The sequence below is a fragment of the Protomyctophum parallelum genome (assembly GCF_964188405.1).
Source record: "Protomyctophum parallelum genome assembly, chromosome: 7".
Lineage (NCBI taxonomy): Eukaryota > Metazoa > Chordata > Actinopteri > Myctophiformes > Myctophidae > Protomyctophum > Protomyctophum parallelum.
In genome coordinates, this window is record NC_139705.1 from 2573366 (window position 1) to 2600553 (window position 27188).

Sequence of the window (27188 nt, forward strand, 5' to 3'; positions counted from 1 at the left end):
ACCAAGATACCCATGTACCTGTCTAGATACTTCCTTAACGAAGTCCACACCCACGACACCAGAGGGAGTGCAACGAACCATGTACAACCCAGATTCGGCACAAACAAGGGACTAAATTATTTTCGCTCCTATGCCACCAAAATGTGGAACGCCCTACCAACAGTCATTAAGACATGCAAATCCCTTGACTCCTTCAAAACCGCTCTCAAAGGGCACCTACGGACGGCTGCAATTCAAAACTGGCCCCCGCTAAATCTGAATCCCCCACCCCCCCCCCCCCCCCCCCCCCTTTTTTCCCCTCACTGTATGTTTCTTTTCCCTTTTTCCCTCCTTTATGATGAATTCCTGTTCTGTTCTTTGACTATTATAGAAGTGTCTATTTGTACGTCTCTAAATGTTTTGATGAATTGAACATGGTAGACCCTCTTGTAAACAAGTGTAATGCTTAATTGGGTCGTCTAACAGTCTTTGTTAACCGTTTGTGCTTGAAATGTAGCCTACTGTAATTCTGCAAACTGTTAATACATATTTCAATCAATCAATCAAGCTTACAAAAATAAGGTAGGGTAAATGGTTTTCTTTGGTTAAAATAATACTGGTAGCTCATTGCCTCATTCTGATAGTACTCATTGCTTAGAATGCTTGTTCACTGTTCAGTAACAGGACAGGAGTCTCCACGTATCTCCAGCTGATATGTCCAAAACAGTTACTTTTTTGTCTTCGTAAATAGAGAAAATAGACCACCAGTCACACGCAATGTGATTGAATTGTGCATATTCTATACTTCAACTTTCTTTCCTTTTTATTTTTGCACATCATGACATTCCCAATTATAGGGAAGCCAGGTTCAAAGTGATTAACCTATCACAGTGTTCCGAGGCACCCCATGGACTGGCATCACAACACCCACGATGGGCCTATAAGCACACTTTAGATTCCATGTGCGGACAGAAGAAGCTGTGTTTTACGTCATTTCCGAGTTTTTAAGATGGAGGATGGAGAGACGGAGGAGAGCGTTTTACGGGAATCTGTCCGTCGCGGCAGTCAGCCGTTGGGATGGAGCTTCTTTTCCATCCACCGGCTGTCTTAAAAGCCGGAAAGACGTCGGGCGTCAGCTTCCTTTGGCCGCGCCTGTCGGCTCAAGTCTGCCCATGCTGATTTGAGAACTAGAGGATACAGATCTAGATGTAATGTCCTGGGCTCCAGACTGTCTGTGTTTCATGTTATCATGTATCTAATAAAGTCCCTATAACATCATCTTAAAAATAAGTCTAAAAAGCAATGAGACAAATCCAGATGAATGCTTCCCTATATGGTGATCAAAGCACCAAAACATTTATTTGCAAAATAAAATAAAATACAGTTGAGGCCACGTAAGGCTCCCACACAAATACAACGGGAGAATAAAGTAAGAAATCAGATTTTGAAGTATACAGTTGCTTTTCAAATAATACCGATTCAACTACGCCAAACCGAAGATGATCCTCTCTTTATTTTTTTTACATCAAAATACAAACAAATGAAAAAAAATAAAAAATAAATCCATCTTGTCAATATAATAAAACGTTAATATCAATAACATCAAGATTAATAACAGGTCTGGAATATCAACCAGGCAGACTTGCTTGTATCCACTAGAATCTTAATCCAGTCCATCAACACGACCGATGATCCAAATGCCATTCACATTAACGTTACACTCTCTGATCCCAGATCAGTCACGTCTGTAACTTCCAAGAGAGAGTCCTAGTCCTCGCTTCTCTCCTCGCAGCTCATTGGACGAGAAAGGCGGATGTCGCACACCCCCCTCGTGGCTTCACCAATGGCGTTCGAGGGTTACAACAGGGAAGAGGAAGTGAGAACTGCACAGAGACAGGTAGTAGAATACAACAGGAGGAGATTCGTCTAAAAGGCTGATTCATACTCTCATACATGCGTGTCGGACACCGAAAATAGCCGATCTACAAGCTCAGAAGGCGTGGCATCGGGGCCCGGGGGGGGGGGGGAACGTGTTCTGAGCTTGTAGATCTGCTGGTTTCGAGACACGACATGGCACACGTGCAACTAATTGAGGCCTAACAGATCAGCGCCTCTAGACGAGAGAAGAATATATTTTAAAACCATTATTAAAAACAAATGGTTTGATAACAGAACAAAACAGAAGCAAAGCGAAGCTCAGAGGAAACATTTGGTCCCTTTTTAAGTTAAAAATTTAAATAAACTTGTCGCTGTATAACGTTCTTTTCAACTTTCTAACATTTCTTCCTTAAAAAAAAAGAAGGGAAAGGCCTCTGATTCACATTCACAGCTAGACATTCCAGATAAGTTGAGGTACTGAATGGAAGGAGGTGGAACAATCACTCCACCACTTCATAATCCCTCCTAAACTAAATGCTTCTCAGCCATCAGAACATTGGCCGGAAATAATATCCATTTAACCCACTGACCCACTCAAACCACAAAACAATTCTAATTATTTCAAAATCAGACGAACAAATTTGTAATTTTTTCAACAAAATATCCTTTTCGACAAAAGGATATTTAAGAACATGGATCCGTTTTACATCCGGGTCTGTAACTTTGTACAAATGTTACAGTATTCGCTTCTTTTTTTTGCCTATAATGTCATGCCCAAAATTGGATGCCAGGTTAAGGTGGTTAATTGGGACAACTGTATAAAAGTGTGTCCCCCACCCGTACCTCTAATGCAGTCGTTCTCAACCTGGGAGCCATGACCAATAATCATATTTACCCAAAATCATCATATTTGACCTGGTGACCTACCACAATAATCATATTTGACCTGGGGACCCCCCCCACCTTGACTAGCACAGGAGTTGTAGGAGTTGAGACATTCAGCTTGACTCGGTTCCACAGATAAATAGTGAAAATAGAAGTTCTACACAAGCTTGTAGAACCCCCCCCCCCTGCCCCTGGGGTTCCAGACCCTCAGGTTGAGAACCACTGCTCTAATGTAGCATGCTGATTGGACTTGGGAGGTCAGATTAGCATGCATTTACACCACTCTGACTACAGATAACTCCATCTTTAGCAAAGATAATACTATGTGTTTTTTTTTTGGCTGTGTGACAAGACTCAAACCCAAAGCCACCTACACTCAAACGTCGGGTCTTACGTTCAGGTTCTTTTACAGGGAAAATAAGTCAAAGCAGGTCAAATCTAACGGTTACACTACAACAACAAGAGTGCAAAGATAAACCCTGGACTAAAACTGTTCCAGGATCAGTTAGATTGAAATGAAACAGACTAATTGGTGCGTTTGTTTTAGTTCAGATTCCAGAAGCCATCGCACAAATAATTCCTACTGCCATTTGGCATCGTGTCGTTTGAATGACTGAGCGGTAGTGCAAGGTCAAAGGTCAAAGACAGACCTAAAACCTACTGCCAGGAGCGTTTACTTCACGGTACAACAAGTGATATTACAATCCAAGGTTCTAAAACTGGTTTCTAGTCCAGTACTGAAGGACTGCTGGTTTCCATTGTGGAAGCTGGTAGAACAGAATAACCTGTGGTAGAGTGAAACCACCCAGCTTAGACTCACTTTGTGTGCTCGTTTGTTCATTTGTAAAACAGTGATTCTCAACCTTTTTAACCCATTCTGACCGGGCACCCATTTTGGTGTCAGCATCATGTTATGCTTTAGCTATTGAAAAATAGCAGATCTACAAGCTCGTATCGCGCCACCGAGTGGCGCGATACGAGCTTGTAGGTCTGCTATTTTTGAAAAATCGAAGAACGACTGACAGAAACATAGATTTTTCAGAAAACTGTCAGGATGTAGAAGACATTTATAGAATCTGATCTCAGGTCAGAATGGGTTAAGTTCAAGGACCCCCCCAGTTTTTGATATGATATTATGTATTTATCTCCCCAACTTACACTGTAGATAATTGAATCCTCAGTGGTAATTGAACTCTGAGAGAGTACAAATGCTCCATTTGATACACTCTCAGAGTCGAGAGTCTATTTGGACCTCCCGGTGGGCCCTGTATCCAACAGTTGAGAATGAGTGTTTTAAAAACAACAACCACCTCACTTCCTGTTCCTGTATGGGGAAACAAACCGTTTCGTCAACTTGCGTTGACCAATCACTATCCAGCTGTGGGGACCGTTACCGTGGTTTCCCAGAGAGATAGGTGGGGGGGGGGGGGGAAGCGACAACTCAAGCCCCTCCTGCTAGCGACAAAGAGAAGTCCCTCCTAGCGACAAAGACAAGTCCCTCCCCCCTAGCAACAAAAAGAGAAAAGGGCTGAAGAAATTCTGTGAAATGATTGGGTCAAGAGGAGGAGGAGCGGGGGGGGGGGGGGGGGGGAGCAGTGAGGGATTCTATTGGTCCTTCTTCTCTGATGACTCTGATGACTCATCCTTGGATTCTGTTTCCGTTTCTGTCTCTGTGTCTGTCTCTGGTGTCTCCTCATACCTGGAGGGGAGAGGGAGGGGGGGGGGGGATCAAGATAAATTGTTTTGTTTCTTTCCAAAAAAAGTGAACCAAATTATTGTTCCTGTGAAGTAGATAGAATTCACACACACACACAACAAATTATTTTCATGAGCTGCAAACATGTTTGAAATGCGTATTATGATATCGGTAGGTTGTAATAAAAATCCACTGCCTAATAATGTTTTGCCGAATGTTCACCCCAGAATAGGGACGCTATAGGGTTCATGTGGTTTAGATAATGACTTTCAGTAAGCTGCAGTTCAACTCTAACACCAGGTTCATACACAACACTGATCGTGAAGTAGACGGTTGCTATGCAGCCATTTATAGATAAACCTATTTAACCCATTTTGGGGCGGGAACCCCTTTTTGGTGTTTTAAACATTGTTATAATGCAGATCTACAAGCTCATCGTGCGCCTTTAGAAGCCTTTGTTTTATCGACCTCAGTCCAAAATGGGTTAATGTATTTCAGTTAAGGAAGCTTCAAGCTTGGAGATTGGTCTATATTTGCTAGTCACAGTATCTAGGTTGTTCCTGTTTAGTTAGGGTGTGATAATAGCAGTGGTGTAAAGTAATTAAGTACATTTACTCAAGTGCTGTACTTAAGTATTTTCAGTAAAAAAAAGACAGCAGATCTACCGGGATAAAGTAATACAAAAAAAACCCCAAAAACAGACCAGGTCCTCCACCATCACAAGATAAGACAATTTTCAGAAGCTTTCCATTCTTTGTAGACGTTCATATTGCCAGTCAGCGGAAGTCACACTGTAAGGCACCATGTTTACATGTTACATGTTTTACCTCTACTTTGTTTCAGGATGCGAGAAATAATTAAAACCCTACCAGGAGGTAGACAAGACAGATAGTAGGTGAACTGAGAGGGAGACAGTGTAGGAGAGACAGGAGAGACAGACAGTGTAGGAGAGAGACAGTAGGACAGCTGAGAGGGAGACAGTGTAGGAGAGACAGACAGTAGGACAGCTGAGAGGGAGACAGTGTAGGCGAGACAGACAGTAGGACAGCTGAGAGGGAGACAGTGTTAGGCGAGACAGACAGTAGGACAGCTGAGAGGGAGACAGTGTAGGAGAGACAGACAGTAGGACAGCGTAGGAGAGACAGACAGTAGGACAGCTGAGAGGGAGACAGTGTTAGGCGAGACAGACAGTAGGACAGCTGAGAGGGAGACAGTGTAGGAGAGACAGACAGTAGGACAGCTGAGAGACAGACAGTGTAGGAGAGACAGACAGTAGGACAGCTGAGAGGGAGACAGTGTAGGCGAGACAGACAGTAGGACAGCTGAGAGGGAGACAGTGTTAGGCGAGACAGACAGTAGGACAGCTGAGAGGGAGACAGTGTAGGAGAGACAGACAGTAGGACAGCGTAGGAGAGACAGACAGTAGGACAGCTAAGAGGGAGACAGTGTTAGGCGAGACAGACAGTAGGACAGCTGAGAGGGAGACAGTGTAGGAGAGACAGGGGGGGGGATCAAGATAAATTGTTTTGTTTCTTTCCAAAAAAGTGAACCAAATTATTGTTCCTGTGAAGTAGATAGAATTCACACACACACACACACACAACAAATTATTTTCATGAGCTGCAAACATGTTTGAAATGCGTATTATGATATCGGTAGGTTGTAATAAAAATCCACTGCCTAATAATGTTTTGCCGAATGTTCACCCCAGAATAGGGACGCTATAGGGTTCATGTGGTTTAGATAATGACTTTCAGTAAGCTGCAGTTCAACTCTAACACCAGGTTCATACACAACACTGATCGTGAAGTAGACGGTTGCTATGCAGCCATTTATAGATAAACCTATTTAACCCATTTTGGGGCGGGAACCCCTTTTTGGTGTTTTAAACATTGTTATAATGCAGATCTACAAGCTCATCGTGCGCCTTTAGAAGCCTTTGTTTTATCGACCTCAGTCCAAAATGGGTTAATGTATTTCAGTTAAGGAAGCTTCAAGCTTGGAGATTGGTCTATATTTGCTAGTCACAGTATCTAGGTTGTTCCTGTTTAGTTAGGGTGTGATAATAGCAGTGGTGTAAAGTAATTAAGTACATTTACTCAAGTGCTGTACTTTAGTATTTTCAGTAAAAAAAAGACAGCAGATCTACCGGGATAAAGTAATACAAAAACCCCCCCAAAAACAGACCAGGTCCTCCACCATCACAAGATAAGACAATTTTCAGAAGCTTTCCATTCTTTGTAGACATTCATATTGCCAGTCAGCGGAAGTCACACTGTAAGGCACCATGTTTACATGTTACATGTTTTACCTCTACTTTGTTTCAGGATGCGAGAAATAATTAAAACCCTACCAGGAGGTAGACAAGACAGATAGTAGGTGAACTGAGAGGGAGACAGTGTAGGAGAGACAGGAGAGACAGACAGTGTAGGAGAGAGACAGTAGGACAGCTGAGAGGGAGACAGTGTAGGAGAGACAGACAGTAGGACAGCTGAGAGGGAGACAGTGTTAGGCGAGACAGACAGTAGGACAGCTGAGAGGGAGACAGTGTAGGAGAGACAGACAGTAGGACAGCTGAGAGGGAGACAGTGTAGGAGAGACAGACAGTAGGACAGCTGAGAGGGAGACAGTGTAGGCGAGACAGACAGTAGGACAGCTGAGAGGGAGACAGTGTTAGGCGAGACAGACAGTAGGACAGCTGAGAGGGAGACAGTGTAGGAGAGACAGACAGTAGGACAGCTAAGAGGGAGACAGTGTAGGAGAGACAGACAGTAGGACAGCTGAGAGGGAGACAGTGTAGGAGAGACAGACAGTAGGACAGCTGAGAGACAGACAGTGTAGGAGACAGACAGTAGGACAGCTAAGAGGGAGACAGTGTAGGAGAGACAGACAGTAGGACAGCTGAGAGACAGACAGTGTTAGGCGAGACAGACAGCGGAGAGAGGCTGTGGTGTCATTTGACACCATAGATAGAAGGATGACAAGCAACAGACAAGACAGAGCGAGGGGAGTCTCTAGTTTTGTTAATGGGCCATTTACCTGGCCGTGTGAGGAAAAGGGGGTGGGGCCTACGGAGGGAAGGGGTGGGGCCTCTACATGGAGGTGGGTGGTAAGCGACGGCGACGCGGGGAGGAGGAGGAGCCCGTTGCCATAGAGACGGTATCCATGGAGCTAGCCAGGCTGGCAGGAGAACCACTGACTGTCGGGTAGGAAGTCAGCCTGGGCGAACCAGGGAGGACTTCCTGTGATGACTCATAACTAATATTACACCCAGGGTGAGTTAGAGAGAGAGAGAGAGAGAGAGAGAGAGAGAGAGAGAGAGAGAGAGGTAGGTAGGAATAATAAAGAAAGAAAGTGATGGATAAAAAGCAGAACCAAACAAAAAGGAGGGAACTCAAAAACAGACGGTGAGAAATGGAACATAAGGAAAGAAAAGGAGAAAAGGGTGTTAGTCTTCATTAAACGCAAGGAAGAAGAGAGAAAAGAGAAGAGAAGGAAGATGTGAAATGTCTGGATTTCTACTTGTTTTTTCTCCTCTTCCCTCTGCCCCGTCCCCCCCGGTCCTCTTTTCAACCAGGATAACCTGCCATTCATTCTACCTGTAGCTGAATGGGCCAATCCTGTAACAGCATTGGCCCCATGATATGGGCCAATAGGAAATAAGCTGGCTTAGTTACTTTGGTTATCCACAGCAGCATTCATTGCCACATTTGTATATGTAAATAACCCATTTTGACCTGGGAACGATTCTACAAAATGTCTTCTAAATCATGACAGTTTTCTGGAAAACCCCATGTTTCTGTGTCAGTGGTTCTCAAAATGTTGATGTCAAGGACCCCCAAGATTATATGTAATTGGCCGCCGACCCCCCCCCCCCCCCCCATCTGAAAATATGTTGTTCCAGGGACCCCCCCCCCCCCCCCCCAGAAGCAAAGATTTGAGTTAAAAACTTTGGCTCTGAAAGAATATATTCAAAGACTTTGCGCCACATTTTCACGACTTTTCAAAAATAGCAGACCTACAGGCTCGTAGCGCGCCACTCGGTGGCGCGCTATGAGCCTGTAGATCTGCTATTTTTCAATAGCAAAATTATATCCACAGAGAATGCCCTTTGGGCTGGCAGCACAGCAGCAGTCCGCCATGCATTTCTGTGGTGATGAAGACGCTGCATGGTGCATCCTTTTTACCCAGAGCCAAGCGTCACGTTTCTTTTTTTATCACAACCATGAGAAGCCCCTTGTTTACCATTGTGGTTTCCAGATAAGTTATGTGTGCTGATATTGCAGGCGACGGGACGTTCGAGCATAGCAGCGGTGGATCGGTTTCGAACATGAGGTGTCAATACATGTGACTGGATGCGGAGCGCCTCTCCGCTAGGCATGTAACGATATATCGTATCGTATATCGCGATCTATCAATATTATATATTGTTTTTTTTTTTTAGGGGGGGCTAGTGTGTGACAAGAAATGTCAGCTGTAATCATATTCCATCATATTCACATGATTTTGGAGAGAAATGAGACAGTAGAGGCCTGGAGAGGGGAGCTGTATAATGTGTCTGTGCCCAGGTGATGGTCGTTATTGATGCTCATTAATACATCAAGTTAAATTAGTAGTTAAAGTAGTTAAATACAAATTGTGAAAAAAGCTTTGGGGGGGGGGGGGGGGGGGGGGAGATAAATCATTAAAAAAAAAAGAAATTGGTCAATTGTCTGGAAAATCAATGTGTTGAAAATATCGTGAAAAATCGTATCGTGAACCTCATATCGTGATACGTATCGTATCGTGAGTTGAGTGTATCGTTACATGCCTACTCTCCGCTCATAAAATGCCTTCTATGAACACAGCCCCTAATCACTGCTTTCTTAGGCCAGCACAAAGGATGCACCGACGCCGATATTCTGGGGGTAGCATTTAACCGGAAACAACCATCAATGCGTGTGAGTCAACAAAATGAACAAATAAAAATGAAACAGATTTTACTTCCTTGCAAATTATGTGTTGGATCAAATAAATGCATTTTGTTCCTTTTGTATTTGTTAACCACATGAATCCCGGAGGCCCTATTCTTAGGTGAACCTTTGACAAAAATAGATCTACAATCCCACAACGTTTGAGCTTGTAGATCTGCCATTTGTGATAAGCAGGTGCAGGTGAAACTATACCACAATGAGTCTGTCTTGCCGGTCTGCAGACTTATTCTCCTGTATATGTTGCCAACACATCTACGTACGTACAACAAGAAGTCATGGTGACCTACCTGAACAATTCAGTGAGTTCTCCTTTGATGAGAGCAACCAGGCATGGGAAGCCAATACAGGCTGGGACCAGGTACAGCAGAGCAGGCTGAGAGACAGACAGGGTGGAGAGACAGACAGGTTAGAGACCAGGGACAAAATATGATGACAGACAGACTCAGGTTGACAGACAGACAGTTTACCTGTGCATGTTTGAAGGTGTGCATGATGAAGATGGTGAGACCCAATCCGAAGATATATGCCAAGAAACTGGAATAGAAATATGTCCTGCTGTTCTTCTTTAGACTGGAGAGAGAGAGAGACGGAAGGAACGCGATACAGATTTGAGTGTAATCTTTTTAACGCATAGAGTTTACTTACACTGAGCCAATACTACAGTAAACAGCAACGTGGTTGGAAACACTCACCTGACATCAAAGCGCAGCAACAGAGCAATGAAGATACCTGGAAGACACATGCACGCACACACACACACACACACACACACACGTTAAAACACACAATATTAAATCCTGTGGGCTGATCACCCAGTCCTCCACTCTCTCTGTATCTCTTTCTTTCTGCTGAAACAAAAGGGCAGCGAGAGACTTGTGTCATACAATTTGATTGACAGGTGATCTAAAAAAAAAACATTACACGCAGAGATAGTTCAGACTTAAGAGCAGGGTCTTAAAAGACGGGGGGAAATACGTCGTCGAGCTTGCATAGCACAGCGAGGCTTTGCATCCTAGTACAGTATATAGAAACAATGTTTTTCCTCTCAAACTGTAGCCGATAATGGGGCAACTAGGAAACCAAAAGCCATTCTCTCTCTCCTCCACTCCTCTTTGTCTAGAATTCAAATATAAATGTGTAAATCGTTGCTTTTCAGCTGCACAAATACTTGAAATTGAATTGAATTGGAAGAAGTGTCTGGCTCATTTTAGATCTTAGTGTGAGGACTACTGATTCAGAAGGCCTTTGTAGAAATCGTCCAAACAGGTGCAATATGGACAACGATGATTTGCATTTCATGCCCGCTTTGTATTGCGCTTTAGATGTTAATAAGGCTATATTTGCCAAATTGAATAAAAAACAACAGACAATTGGACTCATCCAATCGCATTCTGCCAATAAATATATTTGTCAAATCGCTGTCATGTCGCTGTGCAGGTTACCTGGAATGACAATGTCTCCCAGACCCAGCATGGCAAAGTTACTGGCATCCAAACCCCTCTCTAACAGATCCTGAGGAAAGACCACTGGGGAGAGAGGGGAAGGGGCAGAGAGAGAGAGAGAGAGAGAGAGACAGAACAGTGTTCATTTTTACAGCAAATTCTGTAGTCTTTTGAAGAAAAGAATTCTACGATGGTGTCGCAATGCGTAATTTGTACACTTGGTTGCATGCTGAAAGGAGCCGATCTTCAGACAAGCTCACAACGCATCGCAGAGCAACACGTCGTGAGCTTGTAGATCTGCTCTTTTCAGAACACCCGAGCGCAACCAAACATAAAATGACTTCTACTGGATCTCTTCTCCACTTGTCGTCCCTCCCTAAAATGTTATTCTAGATTCTTTTTTTACGGAATTGTCAATACATTTACTCTTTTTTATTCAGTTTGTTAGTGAGAAAGGGTAGTCGACGACCTTTTTCGGGCCAGTTTTAGTCGACGAAATTAACACTGAGACAGAATGAGACTGAGTGACAGTGACACAGAGATGGGGCAGAGGGGTTTGTTAGTCATATCCAAAATGCACTCCTAAAATCTCACACACGCACACCCTCACACACACTTACGTTTAATTGGGGCCTCAAAGGACTTGGCCACGGTCACCATGACATTGGTTCCAAAGACCTAGCAACAGAGAGACAGACACACTAAGGCAGTGGTTCACAAACAAGTTTGGGCTTCAGAACGTCCTTCCATGATTTCTGCCCCTTTACCGGAATAAATTTTGCTTAGAAAACTACATTAACAAGAACATTACAACATACGATGTGTGCCGTGTGACGTGCATTCTTTGCTCACCCAGAAGACGTCGTAGACGAACAGCCCCCCCAGCAGGATGCAGCCGGTACTGACGTTGTTCAGGTGAAGCAGTTCCACTCCGTTCAACGCGAACGCCAAACCAAACAGGTTGTTGGCAACCCAGTGCTGTGACATCACACAACAATGCTGTCAGCTCATTGGCTATCAGAAGACTATACTGTCAGCCTATATGACCTAAATGTCGATATAATGTGGTAACAAACAAACACATTATACTGTATACAAGTGGCCCACAGAACTCCAAAGCGTTTGCGTCCCACCCATTGGACTACATAACCTGTGAAGTGGTCAGATGGGTGGGCCTTTTGGGGCATTTTGGGCGGGAACCCCTTTTGGTGTTTTAAAGCATTATGTTATACTTTAGCTATTGAAAAATAGCAGAAACACGCTTGTAGGTCTGCTATTTTTGAAAAGTCGTGGAAATGTGGCGCAAATCTTTGAATATATATTCTTTCAGAGCCAACATTTTTAACTTAATCTTTAAACTTAAACTTAATCTTTGCTTCTGGGTCCCTGGAACTACACATTTTCAGATGGGGGTCGGCAGCCAATTACATATATAATTCTTGGGGTCCTCTACATGAAATATTGAGAACCACTGACATTTTTTAATTTCGACATCAGGCCTAAAATGGGATAATCCATTAAAACCCAGGAAAGTGTAATTTTATATACCGGTATATATATATATAGAGAGAGAGATATGAAAACATTACACATATATAGTTTTTCTTTTTTCCAGCATGCAACCAAGTGTAAACATTATGCATTGTGACATCAGTGACAACAGTTGGCTATTCAAAAATAGCAGATATACAAGCTCATGAGCTTGTATATCTGCTATTGATGGAAAATCAGTGTTTAGTTTTGGTTTGTTTTTTGCAAATCTTTGAATACATTCATTTCTTTCCCCTTTCTTAACTCAAATCTTTGCTTCTGAGGGATCCCTGGAGCAAAATATTTTGAGATGGGGTCCGTGGCCAAATGGGGGTCCTTGTTGACATGAAAAGGTTTGAGGGAACCACTGACTGATAGAGCAACATACATTTTATGTATTATGGATTTAGAAGACAATTTGTAGAATTGGCCTCAGGTCTTAACCCATTTTGGGGCGGGAACCCCTTTTGGGTGTTAGCATTATGTGTTATGCTTTAGCTATTTAAAAATAGCAGATCTACAAGCTCATAGCGCGCCACCAAGTGGCTCGCTACGAGCTTGTAGGCCTGCTATTTCTTTTTATTTTATCGAATTGTATACCTTCTTGAGGAGGTACCAGACTCCAACCACACTGCTGATGATGAGACAGATCAGGTCCTTGGTGTCAAACTCATAGTTGACGACATCTGGACAGACAGACAGACAGACAGACAGACAGACAGACAGACAGACAGACAGACAGACAGACAGACAGACAGACAGACAGACAGACAGACAGACAGACAGACAGACAGACAGACAAGAAACACAGACAAGACAAGCTTATACAAGGGTTATACCTTTTAAATGTTTCAAAACGTTATGGCCTACCGACGCGGTCGGAAAAAGCTGACACATGGGACGGGTCGACCATAATGGTTCCATTTGTAAAGTCTCTTGAGTTACAGAGACTGGACAACACCGACTGCCCCATACGCAGTGGCGTCATGGTCATGATAGAACAGAACGCAGTACCACGCCGTGTGGCATCAACAGAATTGTGACGTGCAGGTGCGGAACGGAACAATAAGTTATGCTTTAGCTGTTGAAAAATAGCAGATCTACAAGCTCATAGCGTGGCACCGAGGTTGAGGCATGAGCTTATATTCGTCAAGTGCACGCACGCACGCACGCACGGACGTACGTGCGCGCTTGGCGTACTGAGAGTGTTGTAAGTGGTGTTATACCTTCCTTGGCCTCTCCACTGCCCTGTGTGAATAACAGCTGATACTGTTTGTTGGGCAGATTGGCTGGGAAGATTCTGGTCATCAGAGGACTGGAGCAGAGGGAGAGGAAAGAGGGAGGAAAAGAGGGAAAGAAAAGACATTCATATATACACACCATGAGTGGAAAATGACCTGTACATTCACGCCGATGGTGGAGGCAACCATGCAAGGCTGTACCATTCACATCCTACTCCTAGAACTAGAATGCCCATAATGCCGCGGTGTCCATTACCCAGTTTGCGAGCACTCCACTTGGCTCCAAACTTGCCACAGAATATTCATCATTATAATCTAGGCCAGGGGTTCCCCAAACTGTGGTGCGTGACATGAAAAAGGGTAATTGCCGTTTCATAGTTTTATTTAACCCATTTTGGACTGAGGTCGCTCAACCTTTTTCATGTCAAGGACCCCCAGAATTACCTCTATTGGGCCACGGGACCCCCCCATCTCAAAATATGTAGTTCCAGGAACCCCACCAGAAGCCAATATTTTAGTAAATGTTCGCTCTGAAAGAATATATATTCAAAGATTTGTACCAAATTTTCACAACTTTTCAAAAATAGCTCGTAGCTATGAGCTTGTAGATCTGCTATTTCTCAATAGCTAAAGCATGACAGAATGCTCGAAACACCAAAAGGTGTTCCTGCCAAAAATGGGTTAACACAAACGCCAAACTTTGGTAAAACACTGTCGTAAGGAGATGTAATAAGCACCTGCGGGAGTATACGGGTAGCTGCATGTCTCTCAGTGCAGTGACATGCTGTGATTTTTGCCATAATCATTAAAAATATGTATTATCTTCGGTCAAATACAACGAGACCCATGAGCGTTGGGGACCGCTGATCTAGGCCTTGCCTTCAATGAATTTACATAATTTGTATAGTTAATATAAAACTCCATTATTCAGGCACATTTTATAGCTACCTTTTTGGCCATTAGGCCCAACCCCTACGCTACGCAAAACAGGTCACAATTTTGCAAAACAGCTCTACAAGCTAACAACTTAAAGACTTTAAATATACCGTACACTACAAAAGTCTTTTTGACTTTTGTAAAAAAGTTGTTGTTTTGAGTAATATTTTGTATTGTGATACACTGTGCTTGTATTATTTGCTATGGTGTATAATAATTATAATATACACAATATATATATGATAAGGCGTCAGCTAATGGGGATCCGTATGGCAAACCATACTGCCCCATAATTATGGTACAAAGCAAGTACACTAGCCTGACCTAAGCAGAGACATTTCTGGTCTAGAGGGGCGGGTCGCGCCTCAGAAATGCGCGCACCCTGATTGGATCTCATCGATCTGTCCGTCACCCCCGGCCCCTCCTCTCCCCCCTAGTGCAGCGCTACGTCACATCATTTAGAGCGACGCCCACCCGGAAGGGTTGACTCCCACTTTTAGACTGGTTCAGCCCACGGCTTTTTCCAGGCTTTCATCTTTCGCGCAGACGAAATGAAAGCCTGGGTATCGAGGCTACAAGTACACTGACGGCCAGGACTTGAGGCTCATGACGAGGTACACCTGAGTGAGTTGCATCATACCAAGCATTAGTTGTCCAGTGTGTTACTCAACAGTGACACGACGCCAGGAAGAGCCAGGGATTGAAGCCACGCACAGACGGCCGCTCCAGCTACTGAGCTCTAACCACCAATTAGTGTGTGTGTGTGTGTGTGTGTGTGTGTGTGTGTGTGTGTGTGTGTGTGTGTGTGTGTGTGCGTGTGTGGGTGCGTGCGTGTTGTGTGTTACCTCATGGTGTGAGACAGAGCGAGGATTCCCAGAACAAAGAAGTAGATAGACAGCAGCAGGTTGATGTATTCCTGAGAAAAGACCTGAACAAAAATGATAACACATTAACACACATACCCTACGGTGTGACCGTGTGTGTGTGTGTGTGTGTGTGTGTGAGTGTGCTTGCGTGCGTGCGTGAAATTCAATTATCAGGAACACTCTGCTCTCAATGAGGATATTATCACATGTACAGTAAAAAAAAAGATAGATTACAAAATACAAATCCTTTCCCACCAGACTCAACCTTTTCTAAACCGGGTTCCCTTTCCATTCATTGCTTGCGTCACACCACAGGACGTGTTTACAGAAACCACGTCACACATTCTGAATGGCTGCTATTCCTATGAAAGACTTTACATACTGTGTATGCAAAGTCACCCATGCCTGAAGGTCTTTGGGCCGATTCATACTCCTAATTTACCGCTGTTTCGGTGCCGAAATGATGATTTCGGCTCGTCAGAAATTTTCAGTAGCACCGAAGAGCCAACTTTAGGACGGTACCCCCCCCCCCCCCCCCCCCAATAGGACTCGTATTAATCATGACGAGTCCTACCTATCGGAACGGTTAACAGCACCTGGAATATTTGTGTCCATGTACATTTTCTTTTTATGTGGACATCTTTTTTGTTTTTAAGTGTGTGTGTGTGTGTGTGTGTGTGTGTGTGTGTGTGTGTGCACATAAATACGTGGCACTTACCTTGAAGAACAGATAGAGGCCAAACAGAGTGCAGCTGGCTATGATAGGAAACCTGGCTGCATCTCTACTGGTTATAGTCTCTGGCATGTCTGATGCATTCTATAGAGAAAAAGAGAGACAGAGCAGAGAGAGAGAGAGAGATATTCAAGGGTCTAATTTGGTTACCAACTCTATCATTTAGCCGGGGACCACCCGGAACCCCCTCAAGGTGGTCCCCGGACCGACCGACTGATTGGCTAATGTTCCCCCGACCACGCAGAATCTGGATGGTGGGTTTCAAGTGGTTTAACCACATGAGCCCTCCTAGCATCCATATTATTCAGCTATTCCTGGCAAAGAGGTTTGGTGCAGAAGGGAAAGGAGTGGGCCAATCTATAAGACCTGGGGGACCGCCAAGTCAAGTATAACAGGGTTTAACCCATTTTGGGGCGGGAACCCCTTTTGGTGTTCTAAACATTATGTTATAATTTAGCTATTGAAAAACAGCAGATCTACAAGCTCGTAGCGCGCCACCGAGTGGCGCGCTACGAGCTTGTATAGGTCTGCTATTTTCGAAAAATCGTGAAAATGTGCCTTAAATCTTTGAATATATATTCTTTCAGTGTTTCAGTTTTTAACTCAAATCTTTGCTTCTGGGGGGGTCCCTGGAACAACATATTTTCAGATGGCGGTGGGCGGCATATTACATAATATAATTTGTGGGGTCCTTGACCTGAAATATTGAGAACCACTGATGTAGAAACATGAGGTTTTTCAGAAGAAAATATATTTTTTTTAATTTCGACGTCAGGCCTAAATGGGTTAAAAACCACCCTGTTGTTCAACCTTCAAACTCTACTAACATCCACCGTCAAATCCTCTGGGAGGAGAACTAGGTCACTACAGGAGAGAGGAGAGGAGAATGGATGAAAAGAAAAGGGGAGAGAAGGCGATAAGAAAGGCGAGGACAGGTGAAGGGGAGGATTAGGGACGGAGTAGAAACATGCGAGAGGAAAGGAAAGCAGTAATAACAGTAGTAAAAGTAGAGAAAGGTGCGGTAGAATTGTCACCCGTTCTTCCAACGACACACGACAATGACAATGAAACACTGAATGAGCATTAATTAACCACCACTCCACCTAAGCCATACATTACCCATCCATCTATAAAGCACAACCAGACATTATGATGATGCGTCGCAAGCCTCCAGCTAGTTTAGGCAGACGCACTCGAGAGGCTTAAATGCGCACATGCGCCACTGATAGTGGACGTCTGTCTGAGCACTGCGGAAGCTGAAGTGTCTGCGACACACCGACGAAGACAAGCAGCCGATTAACATGGTGCTCCATTTGTAACTTGTAACTTTGCCACCGGTATCACTGAAGGTTGGCATGGCCTCAAGTTTGTCAATTTCTATTCACACTTGTTTTAACCCTCGATCACATGGACAATAACAACTGTATGTGATATGCCTCCAGGCTCCTGTTCTTGATACTGTATATGGCACTTAAATCACTACTTGTACTGTTTTTGGTTTACGTTTTTAAGTGTGGGTTTTTATGCTGTTGTTTGACGTTTATTTCATGTTGAGCATTTTATGCTGGTGCACTGGCAGCACTGCACTGAAAAAAAGATTCTGAATCTCAAGTCTTGGTAAAATAAAGGTGAAATAAAGAAGTGTTACGATTTTTCCCCCTTTTTTTGCAGTATGACTGTGACACAAGAACACAGACAGCTACTGCACAGGTTTGTTTAGCAACCTGGCTGAAATAGTGTACCCATTCTGAACGGGAACCCATTTTGGTGTTAGCATCATGTTATGCTTTAGCTATTGAAAAATAGCAGATCTACAAGCTCATAGCTACGAGCTTGTAGGTCTGCTATTTTTGAAAAATCGAAGAATGACGGACATTTTTAGAATCTGATCTCAGGTCAGAATGGGTTAATCAGACCAGTGTGTGTCCAGTGGAAACCTCGTATGAATCTGATCTCAGGTCAGAATGGGTTAAGGCTTCAAAAGGCTCAGGCAGCAGATATTCACTCACAAGTCAATACTGCCATTTTGATATACGGGTATTTGTGATTGGGGTCCATCGATCCCAATTCAACAACGTAGCTCTACATGTTTTCTTCACTGTAAATCAGACTTGCGAACATTGAACAACAACAGGTATGAGACACCCAAGACACTTTTGAAATAACATTTGTTATGTTCCGTTCAGTGTTAATCGTTGTAGATGTGGCAGCTGTGATTTTAGTAAGTGCTTGCTCTAATACTCACTCTGTACTTAGAATCCGAACCATCTCCCAAGGCCTACAGATAGATCAATGGAAGGACAGACAAGACAAAGAGAGAGAAAGAGAAAGAGAGGGATCAGGACAGGTAGGAAAGTGGAACAGAAGGACTGCATGTGGAAACATCAGGGCAGGACTGCTTTCATTCACCTCATTATCTTAGTAAATAAAACGTACGTTTAAAAAAAAAAATCGTAATTGGTCCTGTCTGTTTGCTACCAAGATGAGTTGAGAATGGATAGGCAGATTTTCATGAACAATAAGTCTGTCTCTCCCTTCCCTACCACACCCTGGTCAAAACTTCATCCTAGACTCTTCTCACTCCTAAACTGGGTAATAACCAGTCAGCAGACTCACTCCCCATGTTTACGACAATCTCTGAAAACTCTACATACTGTATTCGGACCTATACCCCCCCCCCCCCAGTACTGACCTCTTCTCTTCCTCACTCCCCATAAGGACACTTCTTAACCCATTTAGGCCTGATGTCGAAATAAAAGAAACCTTTCCAAAAATGAAATAAAAATGAATTAAAAAAAAGAAAAAGAAAAAAAAGAAAGTTCGCTCTGAAAGAATATATATTCAAAGATTTGTGCCGCATTTTCACGATAAAAATAAATAAATAGCAGACCTACAAGCTCGTAGCGGTGGCGCGCGCTATGAGCTTGTAGATCTGCTATTTTTCAATAGCTAAAGTATAACATAATGATTATAGTCAAAACACCGAAAGGGGTCCCCGCCCAGACTGGGTCAAACAAGTAAGACGCGCAAACGCGGGAAGCGAACGCAGCTCGTGTGTGTGTGTGTGTGTGTGTGTGTGCTACAGCTGCGCCCTGTGTGTGTGTGTGTGTGCTACAGCTGCGCCCTGTGTGTGTGTGTGTGTGCTACAGCTGCGCCCTCTGGTGGCGGGCGGGTGGTGTCACAGCGGGACAGACACACAGACATGAGCAGCAGGGTCTCATAGTAAGTGGCTCACTGCGTTCGCAATAACCTACTTTTAAAAGTAAAGACCAACATATGACTCATGAAATGTCACGTGTGTACAACACCATTTGTGTGCGTCATATTATGTACTGTCCAAAACGTACTTTAAGATTAAAATTCAAAACTGGTTTGGTGTGACGCTGTGGTATGACCAAGTAGGGTGAAAATTAAATACATACAAAGTAAAATTGTGGCAAGAGATTTCTGCCCGACAGCAACAAAGAATATATATTAAAAGATTTGTGCCGCATTTTCACGATAAAAAAAAAGAAATAGCAGACCTACAAGGCAAGCTCGTAGCGGTGGCGCGCGCTATGAGCTTGTAGATCTGCTGTTTTTCAATAGCTACAGCATAACATAATGCTAACACCAAAACGGGTTCCCGCGCAAAATGGGTTAATTGTAGCCGACAGACAGGAGTCAATAAGTCAACAACAGCATGGCAGACTGTTTGGAACGCATGCATCTTTAGCCACTAAAAGTGTTTTGCAGCACTCTAAAACAATTTTAAAAGCCTTTATGGAAGATGTTAGGTGACTCATTTCACTGAATGAGTCAATGAGATTAAAGGGCCTAGGAGAAGACACACAAAACTTGCCTAAATGGGCCCTTCACACCAAGCTCTATTAACTGTAACTATAAATAGAGGGAAGAAAACAAATCGGACCAGTCTGAAGTGAGTGGTGTCGTTGGTACTGTAGTGTACTTCGTAATACTGTACTGTTCTTCGTAGTACTGTACTATACTGTACTTCATAGTACTGTACTGTGCTGTACTTCATAGTACTGTACTGTTCTTCATAGTACTGTACTTCGTAGTACTGTACTGTACTTCGTCGTACTGTATAGTGCACTGTTCTTCGTAGTACTGTACTGTACTTGCACGGCAACACGTTGTGAGCTTGTAGATCTCATAATACTTGTACTGTACGTATGTATGTGTGTGTGTGTGTGTATTAGGCTGCGCAACAGTGACACTGAAGGGTACTTCGGTGCTTAGACATACAGACACAGAGACAGACATACATACAGACAGACATACACACATTAGCACCACTCACTAAATGTTCTAATTCCAAAAACATGATCTTTAACACTGTGTGTTAAAGATCACTGAGTGTTTTTCTTGACTAATTGTGTATTTAAACTTCTATACTGTAATTATACCTCCCATTTCTTGCTCTTTTCTCCGTCACAAACTGTAATTATAACGCGCATGTCTTTTCATCATTGTTATGTACTGTATATGTGCACAGATATGCATACAGTATATTTATATCTTTTTTATTTATATATTTTTATTCATGTTCAAGAGTACGGTAGACCATTTGCTGTGTTTGACGCCAAGCTGTTTGTGACGTTGTAAAACATGTAAAACTCAATAAATATATTTGGGAAAAGAAAGAAAAAAACTTTATCTTAAATTATATTCATAGTTATATTTCTAGTGCTTGGCTGGTATGAAGTCTATGACCGGCCATTTAACCCATTTTGGGCGGGAACCCCTTTTGGTGTTACGTTATGCTTTAGCTATTGAAAAATAGCAGATCTACAAGCTCATAGCGCGCCACTCGGTGGCGCGCTACGAGCTTGTATGTCTGGTATTTTTTTAAACAGTCAGGATTTAAGACATTTTTTTAATCTGATCTCAGGTCAAAATGCGTTAAAGAACCACCATCCCTCCATTCCTCTGTGCGTTAGAATCTGATCTCAGGTCAGAATGGGTGAAGATGAAAGCAGAGTGCCTGCTGCGCTGCCTGCTAACATTGTCCAGTAGCATATCGGATATGCTGCTGGCAAGTCGAACACACCAAACGCGTTTGCTCAGAGTGAACGTGAACATAACTGCTGACTTGTCCAAGCCAAGGCATCATCTGCTCTGCTGTGGCACTTTATCATTAGGCCTACAGTAGTGTCATAATTATAACCTAATTGCAAATATTTGAGATAATCGCAATTATTTTTGCATGGTCGTCAACCATTTCCATGTTGAGAAATTCTTCCAAAAAATCTACAAGATCAACTATTTCCGCTATTTTTATTTATTTTTTAATATAAAAAAAATGTGTCACTGATGTATTGGTATATTTAAGTTATTTGTCATATCTGCCCTGTGCAATGTGAGATTACGAAGCCTAAAAGGCAAACAGAAATACAAATTCAATGCAAAAAACACATTGTTGTTCATCGCATGTGTGGGACAATTAATTGTCAACTTACTTATTATAGCCTAGTTAGCTTACTATACTATTAGCCTACCGGTACTTATTATCACTACAAATTAATGGACAGCTACAGTGTCTGTCCATCACATCAGCCCTATTAGTGGAACATCGTCGTGAGTCGTTAGGCCGTGTTCTGCAAACTCGCCCTGTTTATGACATATGCATGAGATCAAATCTGGCAGAGGGGACATAATGAGGCAGTTCTGTGACACTTGCATGAAAGAAGCTTACTGTGCCACCTCTTGCTGTCATTGTACAGTTAAATGAGAGTCTGTTTACAGAGGACAAGCAGCTTGGCATTGGCCAATACGTCATCTAAAACAGCAAGTTAAGTTGAATATTATATTTTGTCACCTCATCTGTCGGGTGGAAACCTTTTACTGTACAACTCCAAAACGATACCTTTTCAGGATATTGAAAATAAATTAACTTCTGATCCAACATGGTTATTTAGTCACAAGGTCTTACTAATACTTCATTAGTTCAATATTGTAAAACTCACACACACTTCACGACTTTAATTTTCACTTTCAAAATGTTTAGAAAATAGCTCAAATAGTTTTACATTGTGAGTTGTGACGTGTTATGATCTTGTACATGGGCTAGTTTGGATACTGTTGCCTAACACCCTCGTACAACGAAGTAGGACATTCATTTAGAAGGAAAAAAATAAATATGGAGATACATTTTTGTGTGATTTCATTTTTATAGGTTCTTAGGGGTGTTAGGTAGAGGGATGACGATAGAAGTGGTACAAATATAAATAGAGCACTCCACTGTCTCGCACTAAACGAGCATGCAGGGTAGCGCCTGCTGTAGTTTCAAACCAAAAGCCCACAAGTTTTAAAAAAACCCTGCCTGCGTCATCATTCTGTGCTGTCCAATCAGATCATTCTCTCGTCATTCAGTCTCTCGTCATGAGGAAGTGATGCACTCTCTCACTCTCTACTACCTAAACCACATGATCGGCACACTGCTGCGTATGTGTACCCAAACCACACAGTAGTCACACCGTGTACAATCTTAATCTGCCTAAAGCACATGGGCAATACAGTGCTTTGTTAAGTCTACGTCACCCTTTCTCAACATGCAGACCTCCGGGGAACCACCAGGGGTACTGCAGAATAATTGTTCATTATTTGGAAGCTTGCAACAGCCTTTCTGTTTTATGAACACAAGGCTGCTGCACTTTATACCTCATACTTTAAATGCTTAGTATGAGGTATAAAATACAGCAGCAGATTGGGTACTGGGTAAGACTGACGTTATGTATCTTTCAGGACCTTTCACTGCTTCGTCTCAATGGCTCTGGTCTCAGCCACCGCGGTGGATATTTTGACATTCGACATTTTTTTTAATGTTGCCACTACTGTTGGAGCAGCCATAAACTACACAGGTTCATCCCGATGTTCTGGGCATCTTTGTAATGTTAGTATGTTTAGTAAAAAGCAGGTAAAAGAGTAACGTTTGAGGCAGACTAACAAGTTACTCTGCCGTTCACTATAGTAGAAGAGGTGCGCCTGGTGAGGGTTTAAACCCCGCAGCTATGTCGAGTCCGCCTACAGGAAATATGTAAGCTGCGACCATGAGACCCGCTCCTGGATTTGTCTATAGTGTTATGGTTAAGCTTGTCCTTGTAACGGATAGTATAACCGGTCGTCTGATCCCTGTGCCTCTTGGCACAGGGACTACCATACCACCGACATGAGTGATATTGTACTTCTCCCCATAATATCTTGCGCATGATGCATTAAAGCATAACCATCAGCACCTAGAATATCGTCTCTGACACTGCCTCATCAATTGCTGACTGATCCAGAATTCCACAACCGTACAAATGGACACCCAGTATCCGCATGGATGTGTAACTCGAGAGTGGAACCAAAAGGACCCTTACAGGTGCATCTCTCAGTGTTCATAAAGGGAATAGGGACCTTTGATTATCAAATATCAAAGAATGGAAAGAGGTCCCGCAGAACACCTAAGATCCAACGAAAAATTGACTTAATATGGACGTCTTTTTTTTTGCAAGTGCCATACAGTGTTCCCTGTGCATATTTGATATCAAAGATCCCTTTCTGAACATTTGGACCTTCCTGGTTGTCCTATATGCACCTGTGTGCATCAGCCTTCTTTTAAACGTTATTTTAAACACTAGTACTCTCAGAGTTCATCATTTTTTTAGTAGGGGTAGATTGGGGTCCTATAGATGAAGATGGTCTGAAATTGGGTGGGTGACAGTCAGTTTGTGGCCCGCCCAGTGCATATCAAAACTAGGGGGTTTGAGAATGAATGCTCTTAGTCGAACTACCGTAAACCACATGGTCACACAGTGGGCTCTCTGACGTGAGGATATCTAATCTTATGTTAACATGATTACTGTTGTGACTCGTGAGAGCAGAACAGCTGTACTGTTAATGTTTGTTCAGTAACAGGAGGGTCTCCCCCATCCGATCTCACCCAGCTCTTCAATAAACACCACGATACATTTGCAGGTCATGACGATACCCAACTCGAATCGACCAGGAGAGAACCCCATGGACGATAATTGATATATCAGCATGTTTGTTTGTTTCATCAATCAATCCAATACTGTGCATAACTGTTAGGACCAGGTCTCCCAAAGGTGGCATCCCCAAGATGTCCCGTTTTGGGTTCATTTGTACAATAGCTTTGTTTTCAGTGTCTCTGCAGCAGATTTGAACCCAGAAACATTAAAGGTGTCATATTGTGTTTCCGGTTCAACTCTGACGCAGAGCCAATCAAACAATGCTATCGTGTAGATTTGAACTACCGGTTCAAATAGCCCAGAGCCTATTTCAATTGATGATCCCGTGTCCTGACCTGCATGAGCTTTTTTTCTTTCCCGATTGGATAAAACTGGAATCACTAACTGAAACAATACATGTGTGTTTGCTAAAGGGCTGGAGAGACAGGAGACCCCTGTTACTGAACAAACACTGTCTACACTCTACAGCAATGCATCATGTAGGTCTGCACTCTGCTGTATTACTTATTCAATTTGAACAAAGAAATAACACCTTGTTTATCAATCATTGTCGTTTACAATCTGCAACAGCTGTACTGTTATGTAATAAATAATGTCAAAATTGCATTAGTTTGTGTGAGTGTATAACAGTTGTACTGTTGTACACAGTGTGACAGCTGTCTACTTGTATCCATGACAACTTTAATCAATTCAACATCTCCGTTTTACTCCAGGAAAACTTATATTCATGCCTTTTTAACATGATATAGATATCCCTAAACAAAACACAGACATTTAAGACAATATTTTACCCTCAATTAATAAAACAAGTTAACCAGGAAATACCAACGTAAACCCCTTTATATGTAAGCGTGTTTGATATATTTAGAAAAGTGTATTTATAAGTACCAACGTGGTCGCTACCACGTTGCTTATTAAAAAACAAATTCAAGCCTCGTGCATTTATACAAGGACGTACGCCGGTGTCGCAGCATGCGCCGAAAATAGCATGTAGCAGCGGGTTGCAGTTTTATCTGTAACAGCTTCGCAACGCCTGTGAGCTTGTATCCTTCCTACATCTCATATCTTTCGACCCAAATGATGTCTAACTTAATGCCTTTGTCAGTTATGTGGGATACAGAATAGCATGGGCACCTGCCGCACCGCCAGGAACATCTGGGCACGGTTACCTCGATATAAAACAGGCCATTTTGCCCAAGATGTTAAATGACAGTAGCCTATTGCATGACCTGAGAACATGCACGGTACAACATCATCATCAGACTTAATATCATTCAACTTCTTGTTCATGCCCCAAAGCAATTTGAAGCAATTGTACAAATATTAGACCATAATTGTCGAATGTTTAAGCATGCTCTAATCATTACAATCGATCAAAACATTTCCCAAATATTTTCTTTTTTAACATTTAGGGCAAAAAAAATAAATAGCCAAGTCAACACCGAGGTGCCCAGTCTTCTTTTTCTTTCCTTGCTTTGTCAAGTTCCGGGATTCGTGGTTCTGATATCTATGGTTCTGATTCGGGTGGTGGTATAGCCCCCTTTCGGAACCCTATACCTTAGTATTAGCGGGTCCGAAAGGGGCTAGGGGTTCAGGGACGGGATGTGGCTCGAACTTCGAGATTCAGAGGAGTTCTGGTTCGGCCCGGGGTTTTTGGGTTTCGTACCTTGGACTTGGAGCAGGTGACGGACCGCAGCGCCCCGAAGAAGATGGGGAGCAGGGCCATGACGACCAGGCTGCCGTACGCCAGCGCCGTGCCCTCGGCGCTGGCCACGAACCTGGCCGCCGTGCCGTTCACCGCCGCCTCGGTGCCGTTGGTGGCGTTCACCACCACCGCTGCCGAGCCTGGGTCCACCTCCGCCATGATGTCGTCTGGTGATGATGCCGGGGATCGGTTCGTTCCGATCGGTAGGTTTTTTTGGGGGTGGGGGGGTTTAATAGGTAACTAACTAAGTACACCGGTGTTGTTCTCTTCTGTTGTTTTTTAAGGCCACGTTTACTTAAAGCTGTGAGGAGGAACTGAACTGCACTGCTCTCCTTCGGTGGTACAAAGTGTTCTGCTGCTGCGGGGAACGACAAGCTACTGTGGTCACTTGCGCCCCGCCATGCGTTGACTAGCGGTACTAACCGTTACAAATGAAGATGCCAGATCTTTGTCTAATCTTGTCGTGGAATTCTGGATCAATCAGTATGAGGCAATTACTGAGGCAATATTCTAAAGATTAAAATATCCAACATGATTAGGCTAAAATTATTCTGTAGGCTAAACATTAAACATTCTAAATTATTATTATTCTAAAATACTAATAGAGAAATCCAATAGACAAGAGTGTTTTATTGAATAATAAAATCATGACAAACACAAATGTAACAAACAACTTACATCTAAAAAAATATTCTGTTGAAAAATCCCAGAAATATACATATTATAATTATAAAGACAAAAATAATCTTGAACATTAATTTAATGTGGCATCTCAAATATAGGCCCTACAGTTGTGTACAGATAATAAAAGTCTGTTTCTTAAAATATGAAGCAGTGGCAGTGCGCTCATGGTTGTAGTTGGTTACCAAACTCATAAAAAAATGAAGCAAAATAATTTAAATTACATTTGAGAACTGATTGACAATGAAGCTGCATATTGAAATTGAAGGCCACATGTATCCATTGTAGCTTATTGTATATATATTTAAAAAATACAACTAGAACCCAAGAAAACCTCACACTGTGCAATGTGTCTGTCCCAGAGAATAGTCCAACATGTGATAGGCCTAGTATAGTGTATGGACAACATCAAATATCATATCACAAGATCTTTTGATCAAATACATACATCAATATCAATATTGTGACAACAACATACTTTTAAAATGTTCAGAAATTGTAATAAAAACAAAACAAAATATTAAAATATACTAAAAAGTAGTCATAGAATATTGTTATTAAGTTCAGCCCTAATATGTGTTATAATTATGTCCTAATATTATTACATTATATTCTGTTAATTAACTGGTGTCCTACTTTGATACAACAGCAGCACATCACATTAACA

At 42.7% G+C, this 27188-nt stretch overlaps 1 protein-coding gene and 1 long non-coding RNA gene across 3 annotated transcripts; both read right to left on the minus strand.

The window, feature by feature from the left end:
- Positions 1 to 1299: 1299 nt before the first annotated feature.
- LOC310861092 lies at positions 1300 to 3627 on the minus strand. The gene is made up of 2 exons (XR_014569459.1): positions 2773 to 3627; positions 1300 to 2722 (listed from the first exon to the last, which is right to left on the minus strand). It is a non-coding gene; the product is annotated as an uncharacterized lncRNA (long non-coding RNA).
- Positions 3628 to 4335: 708 nt separating this feature from the next.
- Positions 4336 to 26081, minus strand: hm13 (histocompatibility (minor) 13). 2 transcript variants are annotated; one of them, XM_083768314.1, is made up of 13 exons: positions 25802 to 26081; positions 18405 to 18437; positions 16145 to 16243; positions 15406 to 15488; positions 13610 to 13698; positions 12984 to 13069; positions 11706 to 11831; positions 11474 to 11531; positions 10854 to 10937; positions 10104 to 10140; positions 9879 to 9981; positions 9699 to 9784; positions 4336 to 4441 (listed from the first exon to the last, which is right to left on the minus strand). In XM_083768314.1, the coding sequence occupies exons 1-13, from the start codon at positions 25997 to 25999 to the stop codon at positions 4348 to 4350; spliced, it is 1176 nt and encodes a 391-aa protein (XP_083624440.1). In that variant the 5' UTR covers positions 26000 to 26081; the 3' UTR covers positions 4336 to 4347. The 2 variants fall into 2 exon arrangements, with proteins under 2 accessions (XP_083624440.1, XP_083624441.1); XM_083768315.1 differs by lacking the exon at positions 18405 to 18437.
- Between the last annotated feature and the right edge of the window lie 1107 nt (positions 26082 to 27188).